Below are 24,959 nucleotides of genomic sequence, written 5' to 3'. Positions count from 1 at the left end.
TTCAATTTACGTTTTATAGAAAGTTTGTTAACGCTTCTATTACTCTCTCTTTACATTCGACTTAAGCTCCGATTTTACATTTTCACCAGGGTAAACTTGTATAGCTACATAATTGTAGTCATAAAGAAAATTTCAATCACAATTTATAATAGAAATGCAATTGAATTATTTTCTTTACTTATATGGTTATGTAATTATGCAGGTTTGCCTAAATAGATAGAAACTATTGCACAAACATAATATGTGTGTCGCGGTCACGATAAAGAATACAATAAGTAATAAGTCTCAAGTGTAATCGCTTTATTTTTAATAAACCATCTGCGTGTTATATATATATCTCATACAGTACAATATCTTTTAAATCTGTAGAAAAGTTACAGGGGCCCGATTCTTGAAGTCATTTGCAAAAGAAACGTATACGCAAATACTCGCTCTAACAGAAAGTTGTAAGTTTATTGGTTAATAGCCATACGATAGCCAATAAATTTCTAACTTTTCTGTAAGAACAGAATTTGCAAATACGTTTCTCTTGCGAATAAATTCAAGAATCGAGCCCCAGAATCTCTCAAACTTATTGTAATCTCTTAAACTTATTTAATAAAATGCAATGAATACAAACAAAACAATTTTTCAAAATAATTTCATCAATAAAATATATAAACAAAAAGAAACATATACATGAATTTTAACGACTGTTTCAATTTTTTACTATAGAATAAATTACCGACTGTAACATCTTTATACACACATGTACGGCATATGCACATACATATGTCGTACATGTGTTGTGAATTAAGTTTACAATTGGTAATCAGATAACACAGAGAGTTCAAAAAAAATTCAATTGTATGTCATCAATTATGAATTTTTTTTGAGATGCAAGAGTTCTTTTTGTAAAAAGAACTTTTTTTGCATCTCAAAAAGAATTTATAATTAGTGACATATAATTGAGTTCTTTTTTAACTCTGTGCTATCTGGGAATCTATTTCCCGAAAAAAAAAAAATTTAGAACAGCCCTTAAGATTCATTCCGTATATAAAAAAAATAGAAATTGTATAAATAAAATCTTAAATTTACAAATATCACAAAATTATTGATTAAAAATAAAGCTGTAAGCATAATCGCAAATATTTTAAAAAAACACGAAGAATTAATCGATGACCAAGCGCTGTGCATTCGTGTTTAACCATCTTTTCATAGTAGCCTCGGCTTCTAAGAGTTTACTACCAGGATACAACTTGAGAAGTGAACCTGAAAAATATGGATTGTATGAATATTGAGCTTGAGGGAAAAAAAAGAAAAAAGAAAGGAGAACCATAGAGAAAAGAGAATGTTAAATATTGCTCAATTTTTTTTCAAACTCACAATGCAGGAAATTTAGAACGATACAAAAGTTCAGAATTAATCACTTTTGGGCTAAAAACCATTGGACTGCGCGGAAAAAGAGACCGCGCATTTTGAACTTTTATGTCGTTTTACATTTCCTATGCACTAAAAAAGATCTAGATTTAAAAACGTTAAAAATTTTATGTTCATTATTTATTAAAAAATTTAAAACTAAATTATTTCTCAATTTCACGCTATAACGCAACGGCATAAAGTATTTAAGAATTAAATTAAAACTGTATTAACTTTTATTGGATTTATATACAGAAATGTAATTTTTTTACTAAAATTCTCTTCGAATATAAACAGTTAATTATACAAATATAATTAATTTTAATTATAATCATATTTTTATTTCAAGGCTAGAAATTTTAGACAAAACTTTAGAAGAACTTGAGACAAAAAAACATTTACAAGCATTAATTAAAATAATACTCACAAAATATTACTTCTTTTAATTTTGATTTCTGGAAGTTAAGTTTTGTTTTGTTGGTCCCACTCCAACTCATCATTTTGGAGAGACGGTTCGATATACATCGTCTCATTAATTTTCCTGTTGCCTTTCCCTCCATCACACAATCAAGAACAAGCGAATGGAAAAAATCCACCTAAGAAGAAAAGTTAAAATAAGTTATAACGTTCTTGAACAATTTCTTATAAGTAGACAAATTTAAAAAATTATTAACTGTGCTGATGAAATTAATTTCACTTTGCAAGAATTTTTCGAAATTTTCGAAATCATCCTCAGATTGAAGTGGGAGAGATGGAAAATTATTAGGTCTCTTGAGCGCAATTTCTTCCGGATATAGCTTCTTCATGAGTCGCTGATTTTGAATCATGATAAAATCCAACTTACTGTTCAATTCATGGAGTAATTCCATTTTCACCATTTCGACACTGGATCCCGAATATACTGATTCGGATGAATTGGCTAAAACAATTTATTCCTTGTATTAGAAACAAACAAATCTTGTATTAAGAAAAATAGGCTGTTAATAGAATTCTTTTTCTAAGATGCATTTAAGAAATCGGTATAAATCTGTATAAACTCACTGTTCTGTAACGACATGAAATTTCTTGAAATTTTCTCCTTTGATGTATCCAAAAATGTATTTTGTTGGGTATAAAACGGAGTATTCTGTTGATGCGACTGAATCTGATGAATACTTATCATCATCTACGACAGTTTTATATAAAGAAGATGCTTCACCAAGGTTTTTCGTTGGACTGAATTTATTATCACTTATCAATTTGGTACAAGTTGCTTTAATTTGCTTCTTTTGTGATTCATTGAATACCGTTGCAGGAATATTTTCCTTCGCCAACGTATCATATCCAGAGCTACTCTTCTTTCGTGTAGATAATGCAACAGACATCTTTTGAGGTTGATGCATTTCTCTGTTGAAGCGCTTTTAATTTTTCTCTAATCCCACTTACTTCTGCAGCAGGCAGTGATCTTCTGTCATCATCAGACTCACTAGACACAATGGCTTTCTTTTTCTTTTTTCTATAATTTAGAACAGCGTTTACATTATCCATATCTTCATCAGTATCATCAAAATGTTTTGCTTTTGTAATACGTCGTTTGCCTCTTCCCTTTTCTTTATCCGTTACTTCCGAATCTAAAACTTCGCCTGTATCAGCCTTCTTCATGGCTGCTGTCCGAGCTACATTATAAGTTTCTACAAAAAGGTAGACAAAGCTTAAATTTATTATAATTATAAAATTTGTATAATATAGAGTATTATTTAAGTAATTAATCTAGATAACTTTTTCTATTATCTTTCTTATTTTTTTATTCTTTTTAAATTTATAGACTTTATTGTTATTAAAAATAAATACCTAGGCAAAGTAAATACCAAGACAGGAATTTTCGCAATAATTGTTACATATATAACAGCGTAAATAATATTTTCTGCTCTAAAGCAGTTTGTAATTATAATTTCTAAATCTTTCATAAATAATTTATTGAACTTTTTATTAAATATTTAGAAGTAATGTTAAAATAATATTATGTTTTATGCATATTATTTCAAATTTTTGTGTAAAATTTTCATTTAAAAACATTTAAATAATAATTGCACAATTTATGATGTAATGATTTCCTTTTGTTTTCCAACAATTTGTACATTATAAAATTTTCTGAAATATACTCAGTTTTAATTGTGCTAAGATAATTCTACATTATATTATACCCAGATAGCCAAGCGAGATTAAGCATATCGGGTAAATTAATGCACTGCATGCATGTTGTGAACTTGCCCACAATTTGCTGTCATTGTAATTTAACGTGGAACGAAGTTAACATCAGGAGAGCAAATAACCTTCATGAGTTTATAAAATTATAAGTGCATGCATTGAAGAATAATAAACTTGTCACATTGACAGCAATTGTGCATGCATGTTGACAACTTGCCGTCAGTTTGTTGAATTCTAATGTAGAATTTTACATGATGTCAGAACAACAGACAGTTTGAGGAAACACCTTGGCTTTAGTTTGATAAAATTAATAGGGAATAAGTGACAGCAAAATAACAACACGTTGCCTTTATTTGGCTATCTGGGTAGTTATATAAGTATTTATTTTCAACATCCAATTAAAAAAATTGCTGTACATAAGACAAAATTAAATCTAGAATTAATGATTTTTAAATTAGATTTACAATTATGACGTAATATATTAAAAATTACATTAAAAAAGTTTAATGCTACTAAAATTTTTTTGCATATTTTCCTATCTGGATAACAGTAATATATTTTCACATTTTTGGCACTTAAAAGAAGTAGCAACTACATTTTACTATACCCTGATAAAAATATAAAATCAAAGCGTAAATGGAATGTAAAGAAAGTAATAGAAGTTTTTTTAACGCTTCTATTACTCTCTCTTTACATTTTACTTACATTTTGATTTTATATTTTTACCAGGGTAAATTTAAATGTAATTATGATTAACTGTTTATTCGAAACAAAAACAAGAGAGAAAAAACAAGAATTAATATTTTCAGCTAAAATTTAATGTAAACAAAAAAATAAAATAAACAAGTAAATAAGTAAATAGAATAAATTAATTAAATTTTTTAAATTGTAATTTAATCGTTTATATAAATAATCAAAATTTCTGCTGTTATCTTAATCTAATGTTTTACAATAATTATCTCATATCATTACTTCAGATAACAGTTATGTGGAATAACTTGTGTGTGTGTGTGTGTGTGTGTGTGTGTGTGTGATTCGAACTAGAAATTAAAAATTAAATTAAGTCATACATACTGTAACTATGTTCTACTATCACTGGGCATTTCTTCCAGTCATTATTAGGAACAACAAGCCCCATCACAAGCCTTGATATTGACTGTCCTTTATTAGTTGGTGGCCAGTACACTGCCGTGCCATTATCTGTTATCCATTTGGTGGCTACTACGTCGACTGTATCTTCCTCAGTAAATACAACAACGGAATACTGCAAGAAATAAAAGTAAATTTTTCATTAACTTATATAAGAGCAATAATTATTCCTATAAAATGAATGAGTTGATTAAATCACGTTACATACCAGAACATTACGAGGAGTGGGTAAGTGGTATACACAAATATATATTTCCATCTGGAATAAGATAACATTTACGAACAACGTCTGAGAGACGAAAAAGCTGTTCTCGGTCACTCAATTTAGAAACACTATAAATACCTATGTCGGCAGAGTCTATGGGAAACTCATAATAACTTGTCATACGTGTGAACCGATGACCGGCCAATCTAATATATCCCTGAGGAGTGTGGATAATATTTGTCAGGATTATGATATCATTATGATTAGTCACAAAGCAGCAGTCAGCTTCGTTTACAGCAAGAGTCATGTCACAAATCCTTATCATGCTGTAATGATTTTCTAAAATCCCAGCTGGAGTTTCTTGTTTTTTACTCAAGCAGATTTCTTGAGGACCTAGTGTTTTGTTGACAGTTCTTCTGAGCTCCCCATTAGCCTCTGAATCTCGATTAGCAACCTGTTGCAAAGGTTGATAAGGACACCGGAGACTGCGCTTAATTATACCCAGATGATTCTCAAATTTGTATGCACTGAAATGGTCAAGTACACCATGTTGTCGGCACTCTTCAGCCAAATGAATTAGACTATGTACCCAGACAACACGCATGTCTAAAAGACATCTTTAAGACGTCTTAAAAGAGACGTCTTTGAGACTTTATTAAAAGACGTCTTTATGACGTCTTAAAATCGTCTTATTTTAGACGTCTCTCTTAAGACGTCTAAAATACGTCTTTTTAAGACATATTCTTTGAGACGCCATTTAGACGTCTTTACGACGTCTGAGAAAGACGTTTTTAAGACGTCGAATGACGCACATAACCAAATCTGCCGTGTGATGCGATCAAGTCGATCGACGTGCTTATCCCGTATCAATTTTTGAACTCTTGCACGTATCGCGTGTGTGTTGGGACGTTTTGTCCCGGTTTGCTGTGTAACGCAGCCGAGTGTGGATACGTTAATACAACACAACTTTTTAACTCTCGTACGTATCGCGTGTGTAGGCTGTTATTGGAAATAATTAACCTTTCTGACAACATTTCTGACAACAGTTTTTGACAATTAATAAACCGGACGATAATAGTGTTGCGCTTAAGTTGCTGTAAAATATGTGACTGAATCCAGTATCTTTGTAAAATTCTGTAATTTCCAATCACGAAAACATGAAATAAAATTGAAATATATAATATAAAATTTTTTATTTATAAAAAAACTTATCTTAATAATAAAATAAAAATAATGAAATATAAATATAAAGTATTTTGTTTAAAATAATAAAAAATAAAAAATAATAAACCTAGCTTTTGGAATCCTTGGTGGAAAAATTTTCTACGAAATTCTAAAAAACTACAAAAATTTACAAAAGTGTGTTTCAAATTTAGCATTTTTCTGTAAAAACTACAAAAAAATGCCAGAATTGGAACATTTTTGTAAATTTTTGTAGTTTTTTAGAATTTTGTAGAAATTTTTTCGCCAGGGATGTCTAAAATAATTTTTATATAAGACGTCTCAAAAACGTCATAAATAAAAAAAATTAGACGTCTTTTAGACGTCTTAAAAACGTCTTAAATCGGGTCATAAGACGTCTTAAAGACGTCTAAAAGACGTCTTTCTGATAGTTTTATAAGACGTCTTATAGAAATATAAGACGTCTTTTAGACGTCTTTAAGACGTCATAATGTTCTCTGGGTATGTTGTAAACTACAAATTCTCGTCCAAATATTTGAATGGAATGAGTAACAAATTCTCTCAGTATCTCTTCCGCAATATCAACATATCGGTTAAGCAAATGAGGACTAGATAGAATGTATGTTGCGGTATAAAATAATAAAAAATTCTGATACAGTGCAGGAGCAAGGTGATCTTTGAAAATCTTTACCCCATCGTAAAGTGCAATTCTCCTGAGTTCTTGAGCTTTTAGTTTATTACCTGATCTCTCAAGTTGTGTGGGTTTGCGATTAAATTCTCTGGGAGTATGCGGGGCCAATTCCACAAGAGCATCTGACACAGCCCTAAGAGTTGCATCGGACCAAGTAAAATTACCCCGAACAATCAATAAGAATTTTAACCACCTCTTAAAAGCACCCTGATCTTTTAAATGCATACTGTCCAGTCTGAATTGGGAGACCATTCCAGTTCCAATCCTTTCTAATGGTGACGCACCAGTGTGATGTTCAGGGTTTTCTCTGGCATTATATGATTCGTCAGATCTAAGATTGGCATTCATATCAATAAAAATTTCGCGACCTCTATACCTGCAACCTCTGACGCAACACTTTTCACAGGCAAAAGTTCCACCATGCCCGATGCAGCATTTGATGAAAGCTCGAGCAGGGGCGTCCAGAATATAATTTCTTACTCTAAACGGATAAATAGTCCCATTAAATTCAAAACCATTTTCTTGAAGATCAGACACTTCTGCAACATATTCTTCCAGAAATAGATTCAAGTTATTAGGTTTGCCGTCACCATAAAATACTGCTATAATAAATGGTGCATCCTGATTGGCAAAATTCCCCAAAATAGGCCAAAATTCTTTTTGAGAATGACTCTGCGGAAAGGGTTTCATTCCATCAATATTGACATCCATCACAATTTCTTGATTAGCAGCAAAATGTTCCTTTGACAATTTTGATCGAATATTGGATCTGATACCCTCCCAGCAAACGAAAAAGGATTCAAAGGTATTAAAAATTTTTAATACCTTTGAATTCCTTTTTTGACGGAATTAGATGGAATTAGATGGGATTCGAAATGAGATGATCTAATCCCATGGAATCCAAAAAAGAAATTTTCAATCCCATTCAATCCTATGGAATCCGTAGAGGTTATGGAATTGTATGGCATTAGATGGTTTAGAAAATTATTGTTTTAAATTCCAATGAATCCCGTAATGACCAAACTCACTCACACACACACACACACAATTTTATGAAAATAGGAAAGGATAATAAATTTCAATGGTTATAGATAAACGTTTTTTTATTTACTATATAATTACTATACTTTTTATTTACCATACATATAATTGTTACTATAACTTTTATTAATATTACAAATAAAAATACCAATTAAAATTTATAAAAAAACAAAAAATAACATTAATATTAATAATCAAGTATCTAACATAAAGTATTAATAAAAAACTTTCGATTAAAAATTATAATCAAACAAAACATAAAAAATCAGATAAAGTTAAACAAAAGATACTTGTAAAAATAAAAAATGTAAAAATAAAATGTTAAATAAAAACACTTAATATTTATAATAGATATAAATATAATCTTGACTCTTGACACTAAAATGTCCCAAAACCTTCACGGTTTAAACAGAATCTGGAAAAAAGAAATTGTGATAAGTATAAGTGGTTTCGAAAAATAAGTATTATATTTATTTGTACCCACCACTGTCTGATGACTCGGCTGGGATAAGGACAGCAAAGTCCGGATCGTTGTCATTTTCATTCGATGTAGATGTCTCCTCATTAGGCACTTGTGCAGCTTCTTCCATTCTTAACGAGTCGATGTTCGATTCATCAGTGTCCCGTTGAATATTCGATTCAACATTTTGCTCAATGTTTTGTTCGATGTCCAATTCTTCTTCTGAATTGAGAACCTCATCCATTGCATGAGTTTCTTTTTCTGTAGTACATGTATGCGCTGAAAAATGTTTATATTATAAATATGTCGGTACAAAAACATCTCAATAAAAAAGTTGTAACTGTAATAGTCGCATTTTGAAACAAAATTGCTTACAATCTTTTAAGGAAGATATAAATTTAGCTAAAATATTTCTAGTTTTTTCCACCAATTTGTCCGCCTCTGCTGGTGGAATTTGTTTTTCAACCGTTAAATAATGATAGTATATAGCTAAAGAAAAGAAGAGTACTTAATAGTATATTATCAAAGAGAATTAGAAAATAAAATGTTATTGTATTGTTAGGCAAAGAATAAAATTTACTCTTAAACAATCAGCCCTTTACTTTTTTTACAATAATATTGAAATTTCAATGTTTTATTAAAGTTACAATCGGTATTATACAAAGTATCCATATTTATCTGTGGAAATAATTTTAATTCTCTTGAATATTAATTAGAAATTGGTGTTTTCAAATGTTTGCTCCATTACAATTTGTCAAAAATAAAAGATACACTGAATGTTTTTTAATTTTGTTGGAGACATTCGTTTTAGAACAAAGGGCCTCGTCAACACAACTAAAGCTGCAACTCAACTCAATTCAACTCTAACTTTTGCAAAAAATAAAACGTAGGTACATATTACAAATGTTTACTAATTTTATTGTGTATTTTGCAATATTTTGTAAATTACATGAGAAATTTTAATTGTTTGTTAAAATTGTTATTGGTCTTCAAATAACATGTCTTATGTTACCCTTAAACAATGACATGTTATTTTGAAGACTAATAGCGACTTTAACAAACAAAATTTCTAAATAAATTGTAAAATAATGCAAAATATGCAACAATAAAATTAGAAAACTTTGTTTTCATTTATTTGAGTTGCAGCCTTTGCTCTAAAACAAATGTTTCCAGCAAAAATGTTTAGACCAGTGTTTTCTTCTATTATCGCAAATATAATTAGATACATATATTTAAAAGCATTAATATAGTTTCTAATGTTAAAGAGAATTAAATTTATCTTCGTAGATATAAATATGATTACTTTGTACACCACCGGTTGCAATTTCAGCAAAAAATTAAAATCTCAATATCGTTGTGGTTGTAAAAAATGTTAAGGGTTGACTGTTTTATGATATATTTTATTCGTCGTCTAATAATAAGAAAAGCGATTATACAAAGAAAAACAATAATAAAAGAGAAAGAAATCATTGATGAGATAATACGAAATTACATATTACACATGATTACCTTTAATCGCTAAAATTTTGTTGCAATCTAAGGCATTTTCCGGCTTTTTAGAATTTCTATTTCGGTTACTTCCTTTGCCTGTTACAGTGCTGTTTAAAAGCGTCTCCAAAGAAAACAGACAAATCGCGATTTGCCGAACAAAAATTGCAGGCCTTCTGCAATCGCAAGCAGCTGCAACATATGCAGTTTTGGGCAAGTATTCGCCATATCCAAGATGAATCTGCAAGATTTAATTGTTATATTACATTCGTAGATATGACATATAAAGAAAATATTGTAATAAAAAACTTGGGCAGATTTCCAAAGGTTATTATTGCGGGGAGCAATAACAAAAGTTAAAATTGTTTAGATAACAATCTTTTATAAATATTAGTTTGCTTCATTATGTAAAATTCTGTGGTACTGTTTGCAAAACTATCCAATCAGTTGATGTTTTTTTTAATCTATATTTTTAATTAATAATTTATTTTTACATTGAAAATTTAAATTTAACTTATTAAAATTTTTTCAATAATTTGCGTAACATATATCTGAAAAGACTATTGTAATTTATTATTGTATATACATAAAAATGGTCAAAACAAATACTATAGTTATAAATAAAAATTCAATTTATAATAACGCAAACTTAAAGACATTTTTTCATATCTGTTTAATTACTATTTGATGTTGTTAAATATATAAATATTTATTAAAAAGAAAATTAAAAAATAATTTTTTACATGGAAGTTACGAATGACTAAATGTACAATAATAAATATATGAAATAAATTTTAAAAAGTGTTTTCCCACGCGAATGTTATAAATTTTAGAAAATATTCAGGAAATTTGGAAAACTTGAAGATAAGTACAGATATCCCTCTACTTGTGACTATCTCAATTTATAAATTTTCGGATTTATGTACAACCGGTATGCTATTGACTAAAAATAAACAAGTAGATTAATTATAATTAATCTAACAAAACACTCGTTAATCAATGATTTAAATTAAATATTATTTTTATAATATTAAATGTTATATTAAGTTTATTTTTAAGAAAAAAATCTTATTTTTAATCACTTGGTGAAATTAATCTGTGTTTAAGCTAAATATTAATTTTATAATAATAATTAAATGTATTAAAAATAATTTAGAAAAACATTTGTTTCGTTATTTTCTAAATAGATCTGTAATCGTTTTTAGTTATAATTATTTTGCTTAAATAAAGTTTCATTTATCATATAAACTACATAAAATATAAATGCTATTCATTCAACTTACAAATAAATTCGATTTACAAACAAAGTATTACGAACGTAATCCTGTTGTAAGTAGAAAAATATCTGTAAATTAATCTTGCAAACATTGAAATCACTTACGCTTTTATTATCAGGCGTTATATAACCAACTGCCGGATGTTTATTTAACACTGTTAGGTTGTTTCCTGTAACCACATTTAAATTGTTGCCTTCATTGAAATCTGTAAAAAAGTGATCAATTACATAATAATAATTGTATTATTATTTCATATTATACAATATAGCTGCTATGTTGTGTATATTAAACATATATATATCTATATATACGAACTTTGGATTTCTTTTCCTTTTAAGATTGCAGCTTCCTGCAATTCAATATTCAATCGACGTAATGTTTGTACTTCTTTCTGTAATGCCGCAATAGTTACTTCCATATCTTTTTGTTTAACAATCCATTCCTCCTTTTCCGCAATTATTTTTTCTTTTCTCTGGAGACTGTCTTTTAAAAAATCACATTGGGCTTTATATGCGTTTATAGTATGTTTTAAATCTTCTATTTCAATATTGGAAGTCGGCGAGCTGCTGTTGCGGCAAGTGCTATGTTCCTATTTAATAATGTGTTTGTCATAATTCCATAAATCACTTTATATCAAGTTTATAAAAATTTGTGTCAAATTTTCATACCTGGTATTCTTCAACAGACTGTGCATTAATTGCACACAAAGCCTGACGTTCTTTTAATTGCTTTAGCCTATGTTGTTTTATATGTTCTAAATTTTCACCTTTCCTCTATAAAAAAAACATAATAAATTCACTGTAGAGTCATTAGCCTTGTTCGTTTTGTCTGTCCTGGGTCTACTCGGAGCAAACCCAAGCAGATCAACGCACTCTAATTGATTCCGATGACGCCAACCTATTAAAGTATGCATTGGTCTGCTTGGGTTTGCTCCGAGTAGACCCAGAATAGACAAAACGAACAAGGCTATTGTTTCTTAGTATATTAACGTACCTTAGCAGACTTTGGTGAGTTTTCAATATCAGTGCTAAAGCTGTCAGATGGTGACAGTAGATGTTGTGACGGTGGGACATTCATCCTTTTTCCTGCCACCATTGCTTCCAATTCGCTCTTGGTATCTACAAATAATGATAATAAATTAATAATAAAAATATTTAACAATAAATTTATATAAAAAATCTGTTGCATTAAATGTTTTTTTAAAGGAATTTTTTAAGGAAATTTTTGATAATCTGGTACAATAAAAAATTTAAATATATAAGACAATATAATTTTTTTACTTACTTGCAGTACGTAGAACGTGACCTACGACGATATCTCCATTGTGCTTAATTTTATACAATTGTCGCGGATTAAGTGGATTTTGTGAATTGAATCTTTTAATATCTTTCACCGGCACAACTTTCCGAAACTCGTGGACATTTTTTGTTGGCGGAATCCGCACGTACGCATACATGTTTCGGCCCACGCAATGTGGACGGTCAACACACACACGTCGCGTGAACACGAAAATGCCGGTTTGGGCAGAAATCGAACACGAGAAATCGCTCAGATTTAAACGACGCGAGAATCGATTAATGCTGTGCAGGCAAGAGAACCGAACGCGAATACACAGCTCAAGAAATGATATCAGGACTAAGGACGTCGAAATTACCGAGCACGCGAAAGCAGAGAAAATCACATTCGCCAGGCACCGAGAATCGAGAACGATATTGCCTGCCGGCTACCAATACCGTGCGCCCAATCATTGACTGCACGTCACGTGCAGCCGGGACGCACGTGTTCGTAGTTCGTACCGAAACGAAAGCCATAAGGTACAATTGGTCTGTTCTTTTTCGCTGCACTGCTGCACTGGTGTAACAAGTTAGAATGAGAAAAATATATTTGTCTCACTTTAACTTGTTGCACCAGTGCATCAGTGCAGCTAAAAAGAACAGGTCTAATATCATGACGCCACGAGGCGGCCGTTGATATTTATACCTGTTGCTGACTCAGGTTATATTGTGTAATACGTAATTTATAATACGTAACTACGTGATTTACGTCTTGTGCAGTGCATTCGCGGAAAGAAGTCACATATTTCTGTGACTTTCGAATATTTGCGTTTGAAGTATGTGACATTCAGATTTTGAAAGACTGCATTGCTAACCTGTATGTACATCTTCCATTAAAATTATACGCAGTCATTGGAAGCAGATAGCAGAGATCATTTTACGGTATTCAAGGTAAGATTTTTTATCATTTTAATAAGTATCAACGTTATTGTATATATGTACATAACTTTACAATAGGTCTGACGAAATGTTGCTCGCGAGTAATTCTTTCTCTCTTTCATTCGAATAAGGTAGAAGAAAGAGAAAAAGAGGAAAGCTCGTGAGCAACACACTTTATCAATCCTGCTTTACAATAAAAATCAACTTGTTTTGCATAGTGAGGCCTTTGCACATATGTAACAAATATATGCTTTTGCACTTTTTATAGAGGCTTTATTTCTTTATGTTTTATTTCAAGCGAATAAATAAACCTAATCAATCTCTTTCATATGCCATAAACATGCATTATTTTTTCACTTTACTTGAACGTAACAATGTGTTGAAATGTATGCAAATTAATTCAAAACATTTGTAGTCTTTTATAGTTTTGTCATAAAATTAATTAATATTTTTATCTGTGTTTTTGTTGTAAAATTGATGTAGTAAAATACTGTTGTATATTGCTAATTTTGTTTGTTGCATTGAATTGCAGTGAATATTGAAACACTGAATACAACATGGAAAGAAAAAGATACAAACTATGGTTACAAAGAAACTTCAACAAGGACATGGTATCGAAAGCTACATATAAGAAATGGAAACAGAAATACGACGCAATGTTACGTCGTGTAGATGAACGCACAGGTTTAATATTATTTCAACTTATTTCAATTTTATTATAATAAGTAATGAACTTCTAACTTTTGGGCACTTGTTTATTATCACCTTTTCTTTATCGCGTTCTTCATAAATACCTTTTATCTGCTGTATGATGACTTTTTATTCCAAGACATTACAATGTTTTTTGTGTTTGTTGATCAAGTTATTATTTTTTTAAGTAAAAAGAAAATTTGTATAATATTATATATGAAAATATATATAGGACAGTATGACATTCTCAATTTGGGAACAAGGAAATATTTATTATTAGAGCCAATGCTGGATAAGAATCAAACTTAGTGACAATATCTAGTATTCAAACAAGGATATATAGAAATACCTATGTTGGTCTGCAGAAAATCTATGGTGGTTCTTAGTGCCTATTAATTATTTGTGTGAATTTATATACGAAACATAGCTCACGCGAACTGAGCGCCGCATATTTGTTGGTCTTAAAACACTGTCCTTACATAAAGCTGGAACGTAATGTCACAAAATAAATTGACAAGCAATTTAATATTTTTGATGCTAACTAGCATCTATATTCCTCCTCTCCTCGAAAAACTGTAAAGAAAGTTTATTGAGAAAAATAATACTTTAGCCAGGATTTTAGTATTCAATTCTATGCTGTGCCTTGACAATAAAATTTATTTTTTCATATTAATATATGAAGTTAGTATCATAGTTTTGTTCACAAACTCTAAATACTATGACAAGAATTTATTAATTTTACTTTACTACAGTATATTTTCACGTGTATCATATAAAGTACATAAATTAAAAAATTGTAATACTTTGGGCTGTAATTATAAATATTTTTGTAATAATAATATTTTCCAGGTGCAAAATGTGATACTGTCTTGTATTATCATAAATAAAAAAAGGAGGTTTATGAGCAGTTATTTTTATCATATTTAAATTGTTATTGTAGCCGACTAATTAATTTTTGTAATATTTTTTATGCGGTACCTTAAAGAGCTATTTTTCATTTTTATAAAGCATTTTTATTTGCGTACAATTTTTTTACCGGGTTGTAAAAGTTTATTGCAAAATTTAATTTTAAAAAAATCAAAATTATGTTCTAGGAAAAAATTATAAAAAAATTACATATATAAGTACAAGTTCAAAAAAAGAATTTTGCAATAACTTGTTTAAAGAAATTGTTTAAACAAATAATTTATAACAATTTGCTTAAACAAATTAATTTTGCAAATCTGATTCAAATCAGTCACTTCAAAAACTCCTTAAAATATATACAGTTTATGTGAGCACTAGCCCAGTTCTTTGTGTACACTACAGGATTACCTTAAAAAGTTTCCTTCTTAAACTCTTACAGTCGGCGAAAAAAATAAACGTAAATAAGAAGAACGCTATATAAAAATAAAAGATAACTCTTAAGATACTGCAGAGAAAATATTGAAGAGATTAATTAGTCAGCTATAGGAACGGTTAATATTGCAAAATCAATTGTAACAAAAATAGATTTTTTTATAATTATTGCGAAAAAAAGATTAGAAGAAAGATTTCAGGACAAATCAAAAATACTTTATTTTGGATTTTTACATGAAATAAATTTCAATCAATTTAGAACGATGTTTATCGTAATCATGTTTTTGTGAATTTTGGAGATCTACAAATTTATTTAAAATTTAATGAAATATATACGTTTTGATTTGTTAAACCTAGCTGTTTACTCCGAATTAATTACGCAATTAGTTATTATTATAAATTAATATCATTATATCATTAATTTTGAAACAAAAATATTTCTTGTTTAATTTGATGTATTGCAATGAAATATATATCTTTATTTTAGTAATTTTTCAATATCTTTTGTGTGTCATATTAATGGCTTTTCAAGAGTATAATAATACATATCTTGTGTTCCTCGTAGGGATTACTGATTGTGAACCATCGTGTTCGAATCAGCTTTGTAACGCTGGAATATTTGAACAAGAAGTCATTGGCAGTGCTGGTGTTAGTCACGAAAATACAATACCACAATCTGCACAATGTGTGCAAGAGAATATCTCATTTGAAGATCAAAAATGGGTACATGCATCTTACGAAGAAATGGCATTTGATGAAAATACGTCGGATGCAGGAAGTGTCACTGGGAGTGTTGATGACATTGAAGAAGAAAATGAAGATGATTTAGACGTGCGAAATGAAGAATTTCATACACGCACAGGTAGTGCAATAATGTTTCCGGCGGCGGGTTTAAGTGTAGATGATGTTGTCTCGATGGTAGCTGGGCACTGTTTGCGATATCGTGCGTCAAATGAAGCGCGCAAATCTATAATGGAACTTCTTCATATATGTGCTGGACCAGCTTTTCGTAATATTAATATATCAAATCATAGATTCGCGAAGCAAATCAACCCACCGGATAATATAATAACTTATCATTATTATTGCACTAATTGTTACAGCAAATTATATTCTACAACAAAGAAACATTTTGAGGCGAATCAAATATTGTGCGAGTTTTGCAATCATAAACACAATATAAGTTTGTCAAGCACAAATATGTTTTTATCTATAGATTTACGGTACCAATTAGATTTACTTATGCAGGATAAAAATGTTCGGAATGCTTTGATTGAAAAAATTAATGCTCGGCGCGTTACACAAGAAAGTAGAGATATTAGTGATATAAGCGACGGGGAATTATATCGTAAAATGATTATGGACTATCCCACTTCTTTAACATGTAATATTAATACTGATGGAGCGCCATTATTTCATAAGTCAAAACGAAGTTTTTGGCCTCTTCAACTCATTTTCAATGATTTACCACCAACAATGCGCTTTAAATATGTATTGATGGTAGGTATCATGATTGTTGAACATGAGCCGACTCCTCGACTTATGAATACATACATTACGGAGTTCATTAAACAAATTAATCGTTTACGTAAAGACGGTGTCGATCTTGGCATAACGGTTGATAATGTTTGTATCTCATATGCGCCGACTGTTTTATGTTGTTCAATGGATTCTGTAGCTCGACCAGTAGTCCAAAATAGAATACAATATAATGGATATTTTGGGTGTAGCTACTGTTATCATCCTGGGCTATATATTTCTGCTATGCGTTATCCTTTCAAGTACCAAGAATCCGAGTTAAGAACTCATAAAACTCATTTATATGATGTGCAAGTATCGGCTAAAACTGGATTACAAAGTCGAGGAGTGAAGGGAGCTTCGGTACTTGCATCATTATCAAATTTTGATATGGTGTGGGGTTTTTCCGCTTGATTGCATGCATACAGTCATTTTAGGCGTAACAAAACACATATGGGACTTATTTATAAAAATTCTAAGTCGCGATGCAAGGAAAATCATTAACGAAAGATTATGTAGAATTCAACCTCCTCGCGATTTGCGGAAGTTGCCGCAATCAATGACTAATTATAGTAATTTTAAAGCAAAAGATTGGAAGTCATGGTTGTTATATTACTCTATACCTGTTTGTATGGATTTAGTGCCAAAGAAAAATCTCGAACATTACGTACTATTGTCAAAAGCGTGTATATTTTACAAAAGACCTCAATCTCGCATTCTGAACTGGATCAGTGCGAAGTAGATCTCTTGAAGTTTGTAGCAGATTTTGAAAATTTGTATGGAACGATTGCAATGCGATATAATGTTCATTCTATTCTTCATTGCGTTCAATCTGTTAGAAAATCAGGACCTCTTTGGGCGACATCGGTTTTCCCGTATGAAAGTAACATTTTTGTTTTGAAGCAACTAGTCAACGGGCCAAAGGGAGTAGAGCAACAAATGGCCAAAAATCATTGCAAGTTATGTCATATCGAGTAGGCGTAGCTACTAATTCTTTACCGAATAATGTAAAAATTTATTGTGATAAACTATTTTGTGGCAATCGGTCAACTGTAAACGTAGAAGTTACAGAGGGTGTAACTTTTTTTGGATCGGGCAAATATTTTGCAGATGTATACACAGCTGGAGGCGTAAAATATGAGAAATGTGTGTATAATAACCAATTATACCAAACTAAAAATTACACGCGGTCCAAAAGATGGAATAATAGTATTATTCAGCTAAAATCAAAGAAAATTGCACAAATTTTAGAAATAATCAGTTTTCCCGATACTGGATGTTATTTCAATGTCAGTGAATTGCTTTTAGAGAAGGTAATTCTTGGAGAAATTGAAATACCACATATGTGGAAGATAAGATCGCTAACAAGTAATCAATTTTTAGTGTCAATAGTCGAGGTTGCTTCAAAGATGGTTCTAGTAGACATTGGAGAACAAATGTATGTTTGTTCAATGCCTAATGTATTCGAGGCTGATTAATTAAAACTTTTTATTTTTTTAAATTATCTTAAATCAATAATTTTATGTAAAATTGATAATGTTATTTATTGTAAGAATGTGTATTATAATACTTAATATTATTTTAAAAACACTATGTCTTATATGACTTTACATGCTTTGGTTACTCGGAGTAGGTAAAAATACAATTCTCATCGAGGTCACGCTGTACGCTAAAAAACGAAAGATAATATAATTTATTTTATTGTCAACTTAATTGTACATATAATTGTATATATAATTGCAATAAAATATTTTAATATAATTTTTGTAAATAAAACGTTTTATTTTAATGTAACAATATCCATTATTTAGTATTTAAAAAAAAGTGTTTTACATTAGTCTGTTTATCCCAAAAATATCAAAAATTTAACTAATATGGAACTTTGAAATTATAATTAATTTATAAGAATGACTTTCAATTTTATAAGTGATAGGGGATGACAATATATAATATAGATTTAAATAATGATGGGATAGAACTAGGAATTTAACGTATACTTGTTTTTTATTCTTAATTAGAATAAAATGGAATTTGTTCTGTTGTAAACATCGCCGGAATTCAATGGAATTCGATATATACATTTTGATTTCCAAATTTGGCATTCAATGGTATTCATTTTATTGTCAGAATAGACGGAAATCAATGGAATTCAATACGGAAATTTTTAATTCCTAACTTGACATTCAATGGTATTCATTTCATTGTCAGAATAGACGGAATTCAATACGGAGATTTTTAATTCTTAATTTGGCATTCAATGGTATTCATTTCATTGTCAGAATAGATGGAATTCAATACGAAAATTTTTAATTCTTAATTTGGCATTCAATGGTATTCATTTCGTTCACGGAATCAATGGTATTCAATGGAATTCATGATGAAACTTTCCAATCCCTAACTTGGCATTCAGTGGTATTCATTCCGTTATGTTTTTTGTGTCGTAATTGGATGGGATTCAAGAAAGACAAATTCTTTCCGAAATAAAGAATTCCATGGTATTAAAAACCATTTCAATCCCTTTTTTTGACAAAATGGAATTCGGAAAGTTCTTAATTGAATTTCTGGCAATCCCATTCCAATTCTTTTCAATCTTTTTTCGTTTGCTGGGCTTGTACCACAATTGTCCATTTCCATATTTTTTACAGTATGCTTCGAGGAGTACTTAGAAGAGATCTGTAGTCTTTTGGAAGTTCTTGGAAGACAACCTTAGGATTTGTAATAATTCATTATTTTCTGTCCACTTACATGTCCTATTCCCCATATCTTAAGACTCCTCAACAATATGCACTAATTCGTCTATCATTTACAATGAGATCGTTTTCAAGATTAATTTGATTGATCCACATATTTTCCTCATCTTCTACTATAATGGATGTTCAACTTGATGTAACTTGTTGGAAGTCAAAGGTGCAAAATGCGTTAATTCAGGAAATCTTGCAAGGATTTTATGGTAAGGTGAGTCAGGAGAAGTAGTGCAAATCGACAAGTGATTAACATTAGACAGTTTCCCTTTAAATGACAATCCAGTAACACTGTCTAAAGTTTTTATTCTTGATGTCGATTAAAATCCCGTAATGACTCAAAAAGTCAGCTCCTAAAATAGGGCGTTGAATATCCGCGACACAAAATTTCCATTTAAAATTTCTGCGCAGTCCAAGATTTAAAACTAAGGTTTTAACTCCATAGGTATTAATCCTGGATCCATTAGCAGCAAACAGTTTAAAAGATGAAGAAGATTGAGAAAACTGAGCTAATCTTTTAGGAATCAATGAAATGTCAGCTCCGGTATCAACAAGAAAATTGAGTAATGAAGTTTTATCAGTAACAATGAGGCGACTACAAGGTAAACCGTCACAATCTGCCTCATGACTCAACGGCAAAATCAGTTTTCCGGATTTGCAGTAAAAGCTTTAGACATAGCACAAGGTATTGTACATTTTTGAGCTTTATCACCAAATTTCTTATGATAAAAACAAGTAGGCACTTTATCTGATTTATCAGATTTATCAGATTTATCATTCTTGAAATACTTATTCCGAGAATTTGATCTAAATCTCTTGTTATAATTAAATCTAGATCTCGATCTGCTTCTATAGCGTTTAACTTCTAAAGCGGAAATTCTACGCTCCAAATCAGCTAAACTAGAGGAACCAGATTCAGGTGTAGAAGTTACAGCGGCAATTTGTAAGCCCGAATCTCTCTCCAAAATCTTATCAGCCAATTCAGCAAGCTTGATTAAAGGAGCTTCATCAACAACAGCTAAAGTAGCTTGAACTCTAAGAGGTAATCTTTGAAGCCAGATCGAATGGAGAATATTCTCAGAAATAGCATTTCCAGCTAATTGTTTAAGTTCTCGAAGCAATTCCGTCGGCTTTTATCATTTAATTCAATTCCAGCTAATAATTGACGTAACCTTTTCTCCTCAGAATCAGAAAATCGATTTATAAGTACATTTTTTAAATAAAGATATTTATCTCGCTCTGGAGGATTTTCAACAATCTCAGCAACAGCTACTAAAGCTTGTTCATCAAGGTGACGTATAACGAATTATATTTAACATCATCAGAACGAATTCTATATATTAAAAATTCACTTTCCAATTGAGCAAACCAAAGTTTCGGTTGTTTATGCCAAAAAGATGGCAATTTCAAAAGACGGAATTCATTCGAGTGAATTTCTTGGGTGTCACCTCGTATAGCTGATGAATGTTGATCAGAAAAGAGAGTCCGGTTAACATCATGTTGATCCTTCGTTTCCAGAAGCAGATGTTCTTGAGGTTGTTCAGTCGATGTCCCAGGAGAAGACACAGGAGAACGTTCAACAGGCATCTCGAAGAAAGATTTCAAATTTCGTGCACGACAATCGTCAGGAGAGCCAAAACGTAAACACGATTCTTTGACAGGCTTGTCTTTTCAATCACGTCGGGGTCACCAGTTATGGGAAAGATTTCCCTATTCTATCTTATACTTATGAAATAAATAGACTTTGTAAAGTTATACGTGTTTACTAATATCAAGCTTACAAATGAATAAATAATTTCTTCTTTTAAACTGTTTGCTGCTAATGGATCCAGGATTAATACCTATGGAGTTAAAACCTTAGTTTTAAATCTTGGACTGCGCAGAAATTTTAAATGGAAATTTGTGTCGCGGATATTCAACGCCCTATTTTAGGAGCTGACTTTTTGAGTCATTACGGGATTTTAATCGACATCAAGAATAAAAAACTTTTAGACAGTGTTACTGGATTGTCATTTAAAGGAAACTGTTCTAATGTTAATTACTTGTCGATTTGCACTACTTCTCCTGACTCACCTTACCATAAAATCCTTGCAAGATTTCCTGAATTAACGCATTTTGCACCTTTGACTTCCAACAAGTTACATCAAGTTGAACATCATATTGTTACAAGAGGACCTCCTATTTCTGTTACTCCACGAAGACTTTCTCCTGAGAAGCTTAAATTTGCTCGTGAAGAATTTAACCTTATGATTGAGCAAGGTACGTATTTGTAGGCCTTCTAGTAGCTGTTGGTCTTCTCCACTGCACATGGTCCCTAAAAATGATAATTCCTGGAGACTTTGTGGAGATTATCGTGCTCTTAATGCTATCACTGTTCCTGACCGTTACCCTCTCCCACATATTCAAGATTTAACAATGGGATTACATGGTAAGAATATATTCTAAAATTGACTTGGTCAAGGCTTATTATCAAGTTCCTATTGTTGCTGATTTATTTTCAAGAATTAATGCTATTTCTTTGCCTGTCATTGTTTCTCTTGAAGATCTTGCTAACTTTCAAAAGGAAGATGAAGAACTTAAATCTCTTTTTAACAACTCTTCTCTTAAGTTACAAAAATTAATTCTTACTGGTTCAATTTCACCTATATTTTGTGATTGTTCCACTGAGAATATTCGTCCTTATGTTCCTTTACGTTTACGAAGAAGAATTTTTGATATTGTTCACGGTTTGGCTCATCCTAGTGGTAGAGCGACTTTAAAATAAATTCAACAAAAATTTGTTTGGCCTTCAATTAAAAAAGACATTAAAGAATGGTCAAGATCTTGTCTTTCTTGTCAGCGTTCCAAGATTTCAAGACATAACAAAAATTTACCTGTCAAGATTTCTGTTCCAGATCAACGTTTTCAACATATACATCTTGATTTAATTGGACCTCTTCCTGTCTGTCAAGGTTTTCGGTATTGTCTTACTATGATTGATCGGTTCTCCAGATGGCCTGAAGCTGTTCCTTTATCTGAAGTCACTGCTGATATTGTTTCTACGGCCTTTTATTCACATGGGTTGCAAGATACGGTGCTCCTTTTACAGTCACTACGGACCAAGGTCCTCAATTTGAGGCGGTGCTTTATTTAAAGCTCTTACTAATCTTATTGGCTGTGAGCGTGTCAGAACTTCTGCTTATCATCCTGCTTCTAATGGAATTCTGGAAAGATGGCATCGTACCTTGAAGAGTGCTATCATGTGTCATGCTAAGAATAATTGGATTGAAGTTTTACCCTCCGTTTTACTTGGACTTCGGACTTGTTTTAAAGAAGATTTACAAGCTTCTCCTGCTGAAATGCTTTATGGATCTACTCTTCGTTTACCTGGAGAATTTTCATTGATGAAGATTTGCCTGCGGATCCTGAAATTTTTATTGAAAAACATAGAGAACATATGAGATTGATTAAATCCAGACCTACTGCTCATCATTGTAAAACTACTCCTTTTCATCATCCTGCTTTGTCTGATGTTCTCATGTTTGGCTCAGAGAAGATTGTTTAAAGAAATCACTTCAACCACCTTATTCTGGCCCTTTCGTGTTGTTAAACGTGTTAATGAATACCTTTTTACTATTGATTTTGCAGGTAAAATGTTAACGTCTCCACGGAACGTCTCAAACCAGCCTTTTTACCCAAGGAAATTCCTCTGGATCATCTTGCTGTTTCTTTTCCTGCCACTTCATTCATTCCTTCAGTTTTGCCTTCTCGACCTTTAAGAACTACTGTGGTCCCAGAAGAGGTTTGTTTCGCAACGTAGAACGTCGCTGGGGAGGGAGTACTGTGGGCAGCCCTTGCGATTTATTCCCCATTTTAGTTTTTCTAGTTTCTTTATTTATTTGTTATCAAAATAATTTCAAGCAATTTATGTTTCTTAGATACTAAAAAGGAATGTTGTTTATTAAAAAAAGAAATTAATTATTCATTTGTAAGCTTGATATTAGTAAACACGTATAACTTTACAAAGTCTATTTATTTCATAGTATAAGATAGAATAGGGAAATCTTTCCCATAACTAGGACCTTGGTCCGTAGTGACTGTAAATGGAGCACCGTATCTTGCAACCCAGTGTGAATAAAAGGCCGTAGTAGAAACAATATCAGCAGTGACTTCAGATAAAGGAACAGCTTCAGGCCATCTGGAGAACCGATCAATCATAGTAAGACAATACCGAAAACCTTAACAGACAGGAAGAGGTCCAATTAAATCAAGATGTATATGTTGAAAACGTTGATCTGGAACAGAAGATTTCTTAAATCGGATATCTAAAAAATTTCTTAAATCGGATATCTAAAAAATTTCTTAAATCAGATATCTAAAAGGTTTCTTAAATCAGATATTTTTGAACTGCAACTAAAGATAAAAAAATAAAATAAAATTCATTTTTTAAATTATTTTTATCAACAGTAACCATACTAAATTTAGGACAAATTTTATTGATTAATTAAATTTAAATTAAATTATTTTATTTTTACTTGCCGCTCTGGTAGGTTTGACCCGGAACCTTAGGATGACGAAGCTTGTACTCTATCTGCTACGCCAATTTGACTTATCGATATAGGTACTTGTTATTGTCTTATACATATAATACCAATATGTTACAAACTGACGCAATTATATTATTTTTATAAAGCAATTAAATTTTGCAAAACATTAGAAATAAATAGCATTAATTTATTTACTTATTAATTTCATATTGTAAATTTATCTTTTTCCATAGCCTTAATAATTTGATGGAAATTGCGATCTATTTTTAGCATTAATAGTTTGAAGCGTTCAAATGGTTAATTAGATGGTTTTTATTATTCTGTTTTTGTTTAGTACATGATAAATTTAGATTTTGTGCATTTTTTGTGCACAGTAGTTGTAGGCAAACCGTTATTTTTGAAAACACCCACATAGAAATTGAAACCTCCAGTAGACGTCTAATGGACGTCTGCCATGAAGTTTAAACTTCCAGGGGACGTCCATTAGACGTCCTATATAGAGCCATTAGAAATCCACAGTCCGCACTGTGGACGTCTATTAGACCTTCATAGAGGTCGTCAAAGAGGTCTATTGACGTTGTGTGGATCATTAACAGAGGCTTCACGGAGCCTCGATGGATGACTTACGGACGTTTCGTGGATAATTAATAGAGGCTTCACGGAGCCTCGATGGATGATTGACAAAATAAAAATTTAAAATAAAAATTTTATTTCTTTAAATTATTTTTATCAACAGTACATACTAAATTTAGGACAAATTTTTATTAATTAATTAAATTTAAATTAATTATTTTATTTTATTCTTACTTGCCTCTGGTTTTGAACCGGGACCTTAGGATTACAAACCTTGTACTA

The 24,959-nt window shown here is 30.9% G+C and overlaps 5 protein-coding genes and 3 long non-coding RNA genes across 15 annotated transcripts; 2 read left to right on the top strand and 6 right to left on the bottom strand.

Moving 5' to 3' along the window:
- Nucleotides 1-1,050: 1,050 nt before the first annotated feature.
- Nucleotides 1,051-2,595, bottom strand: LOC118646168. The gene is made up of 4 exons (XM_036288522.1): nucleotides 2,440-2,595; nucleotides 2,073-2,317; nucleotides 1,826-1,994; nucleotides 1,051-1,251 (listed from the first exon to the last, which is right to left on the bottom strand). The coding sequence occupies exons 1-4, from the start codon at nucleotides 2,561-2,563 to the stop codon at nucleotides 1,151-1,153; spliced, it is 639 nt and encodes a 212-aa protein (XP_036144415.1). The 5' UTR covers nucleotides 2,564-2,595; the 3' UTR covers nucleotides 1,051-1,150.
- A 110-nt stretch (nucleotides 2,596-2,705) lies between these two features.
- On the bottom strand, nucleotides 2,706-5,219 carry LOC105829968. Its single transcript, XM_036288523.1, has 4 exons — nucleotides 5,078-5,219; nucleotides 4,943-4,993; nucleotides 4,660-4,849; nucleotides 2,706-3,068 (listed from the first exon to the last, which is right to left on the bottom strand). Exons 2-4 carry the CDS (start codon nucleotides 4,991-4,993, stop codon nucleotides 2,728-2,730), a joined length of 582 nt encoding a protein of 193 aa, XP_036144416.1. The 5' UTR covers nucleotides 5,078-5,219; the 3' UTR covers nucleotides 2,706-2,727.
- Nucleotides 5,220-5,296: 77 nt separating this feature from the next.
- LOC118646167 lies at nucleotides 5,297-7,940 on the bottom strand. 2 transcript variants are annotated; one of them, XM_036288521.1, is made up of 3 exons: nucleotides 7,189-7,938; nucleotides 6,863-7,119; nucleotides 5,297-5,466 (listed from the first exon to the last, which is right to left on the bottom strand). In XM_036288521.1, exons 1-3 carry the CDS (start codon nucleotides 7,521-7,523, stop codon nucleotides 5,435-5,437), a joined length of 624 nt encoding a protein of 207 aa, XP_036144414.1. In that variant the 5' UTR covers nucleotides 7,524-7,938; the 3' UTR covers nucleotides 5,297-5,434. The 2 variants fall into 2 exon arrangements, with proteins under 2 accessions (XP_036144414.1, XP_036144413.1); XM_036288520.1 differs by having other exon boundaries at nucleotides 6,863-7,940.
- A 154-nt stretch (nucleotides 7,941-8,094) lies between these two features.
- Nucleotides 8,095-12,822, bottom strand: LOC118646153. Of its 2 annotated transcripts, XM_036288479.1 has the most exons (9): nucleotides 12,363-12,822; nucleotides 12,072-12,196; nucleotides 11,747-11,851; nucleotides 11,394-11,667; nucleotides 11,183-11,283; nucleotides 9,823-10,042; nucleotides 8,689-8,802; nucleotides 8,338-8,592; nucleotides 8,095-8,268 (listed from the first exon to the last, which is right to left on the bottom strand). In XM_036288479.1, exons 1-9 carry the CDS (start codon nucleotides 12,532-12,534, stop codon nucleotides 8,258-8,260), a joined length of 1,377 nt encoding a protein of 458 aa, XP_036144372.1. In that variant the 5' UTR covers nucleotides 12,535-12,822; the 3' UTR covers nucleotides 8,095-8,257. The 2 variants fall into 2 exon arrangements, with proteins under 2 accessions (XP_036144372.1, XP_036144373.1); XM_036288480.1 differs by lacking the exon at nucleotides 8,689-8,802 and having other exon boundaries at nucleotides 12,363-12,820.
- Nucleotides 12,823-12,958: 136 nt separating this feature from the next.
- LOC118646049 lies at nucleotides 12,959-18,507 on the top strand. The gene is made up of 3 exons (XM_036288319.1): nucleotides 12,959-13,303; nucleotides 13,824-13,975; nucleotides 15,885-18,507. Exons 2-3 carry the CDS (start codon nucleotides 13,849-13,851, stop codon nucleotides 17,249-17,251), a joined length of 1,494 nt encoding a protein of 497 aa, XP_036144212.1. The 5' UTR covers nucleotides 12,959-13,303; nucleotides 13,824-13,848; the 3' UTR covers nucleotides 17,252-18,507.
- Nucleotides 18,508-19,624: 1,117 nt separating this feature from the next.
- Nucleotides 19,625-21,362, top strand: LOC118646115. Of its 4 annotated transcripts, none has more exons than XR_004963703.1 (5): nucleotides 19,625-19,792; nucleotides 20,024-20,263; nucleotides 20,414-20,620; nucleotides 20,764-20,869; nucleotides 21,103-21,362. It is a non-coding gene; the product is annotated as an uncharacterized LOC118646115 (long non-coding RNA). The 4 variants fall into 4 exon arrangements; XR_004963702.1 differs by having other exon boundaries at nucleotides 19,626-19,787; nucleotides 21,097-21,362; XR_004963701.1 differs by having other exon boundaries at nucleotides 19,626-19,792; nucleotides 21,097-21,362.
- Nucleotides 21,322-22,654, bottom strand: LOC118646116. 2 transcript variants are annotated; one of them, XR_004963706.1, is made up of 5 exons: nucleotides 22,452-22,654; nucleotides 22,207-22,364; nucleotides 21,961-22,131; nucleotides 21,657-21,892; nucleotides 21,322-21,419 (listed from the first exon to the last, which is right to left on the bottom strand). It is a non-coding gene; the product is annotated as an uncharacterized LOC118646116 (long non-coding RNA). The 2 variants fall into 2 exon arrangements; XR_004963705.1 differs by having other exon boundaries at nucleotides 21,391-21,419; nucleotides 21,652-21,892.
- A 42-nt stretch (nucleotides 22,655-22,696) lies between these two features.
- Nucleotides 22,697-23,068, bottom strand: LOC118646117. Of its 2 annotated transcripts, none has more exons than XR_004963707.1 (3): nucleotides 23,037-23,068; nucleotides 22,855-22,944; nucleotides 22,697-22,781 (listed from the first exon to the last, which is right to left on the bottom strand). It is a non-coding gene; the product is annotated as an uncharacterized LOC118646117 (long non-coding RNA). The 2 variants fall into 2 exon arrangements; XR_004963708.1 differs by having other exon boundaries at nucleotides 23,041-23,063.
- Between the last annotated feature and the right edge of the window lie 1,891 nt (nucleotides 23,069-24,959).

This window comes from Monomorium pharaonis, chromosome 6, assembly GCF_013373865.1.
Source record: "Monomorium pharaonis isolate MP-MQ-018 chromosome 6, ASM1337386v2, whole genome shotgun sequence".
Lineage (NCBI taxonomy): Eukaryota > Metazoa > Arthropoda > Insecta > Hymenoptera > Formicidae > Monomorium > Monomorium pharaonis.
Note: the sequence above shows the minus strand (reverse complement) of the source record. Positions and strands in the feature narration are given on the sequence as shown.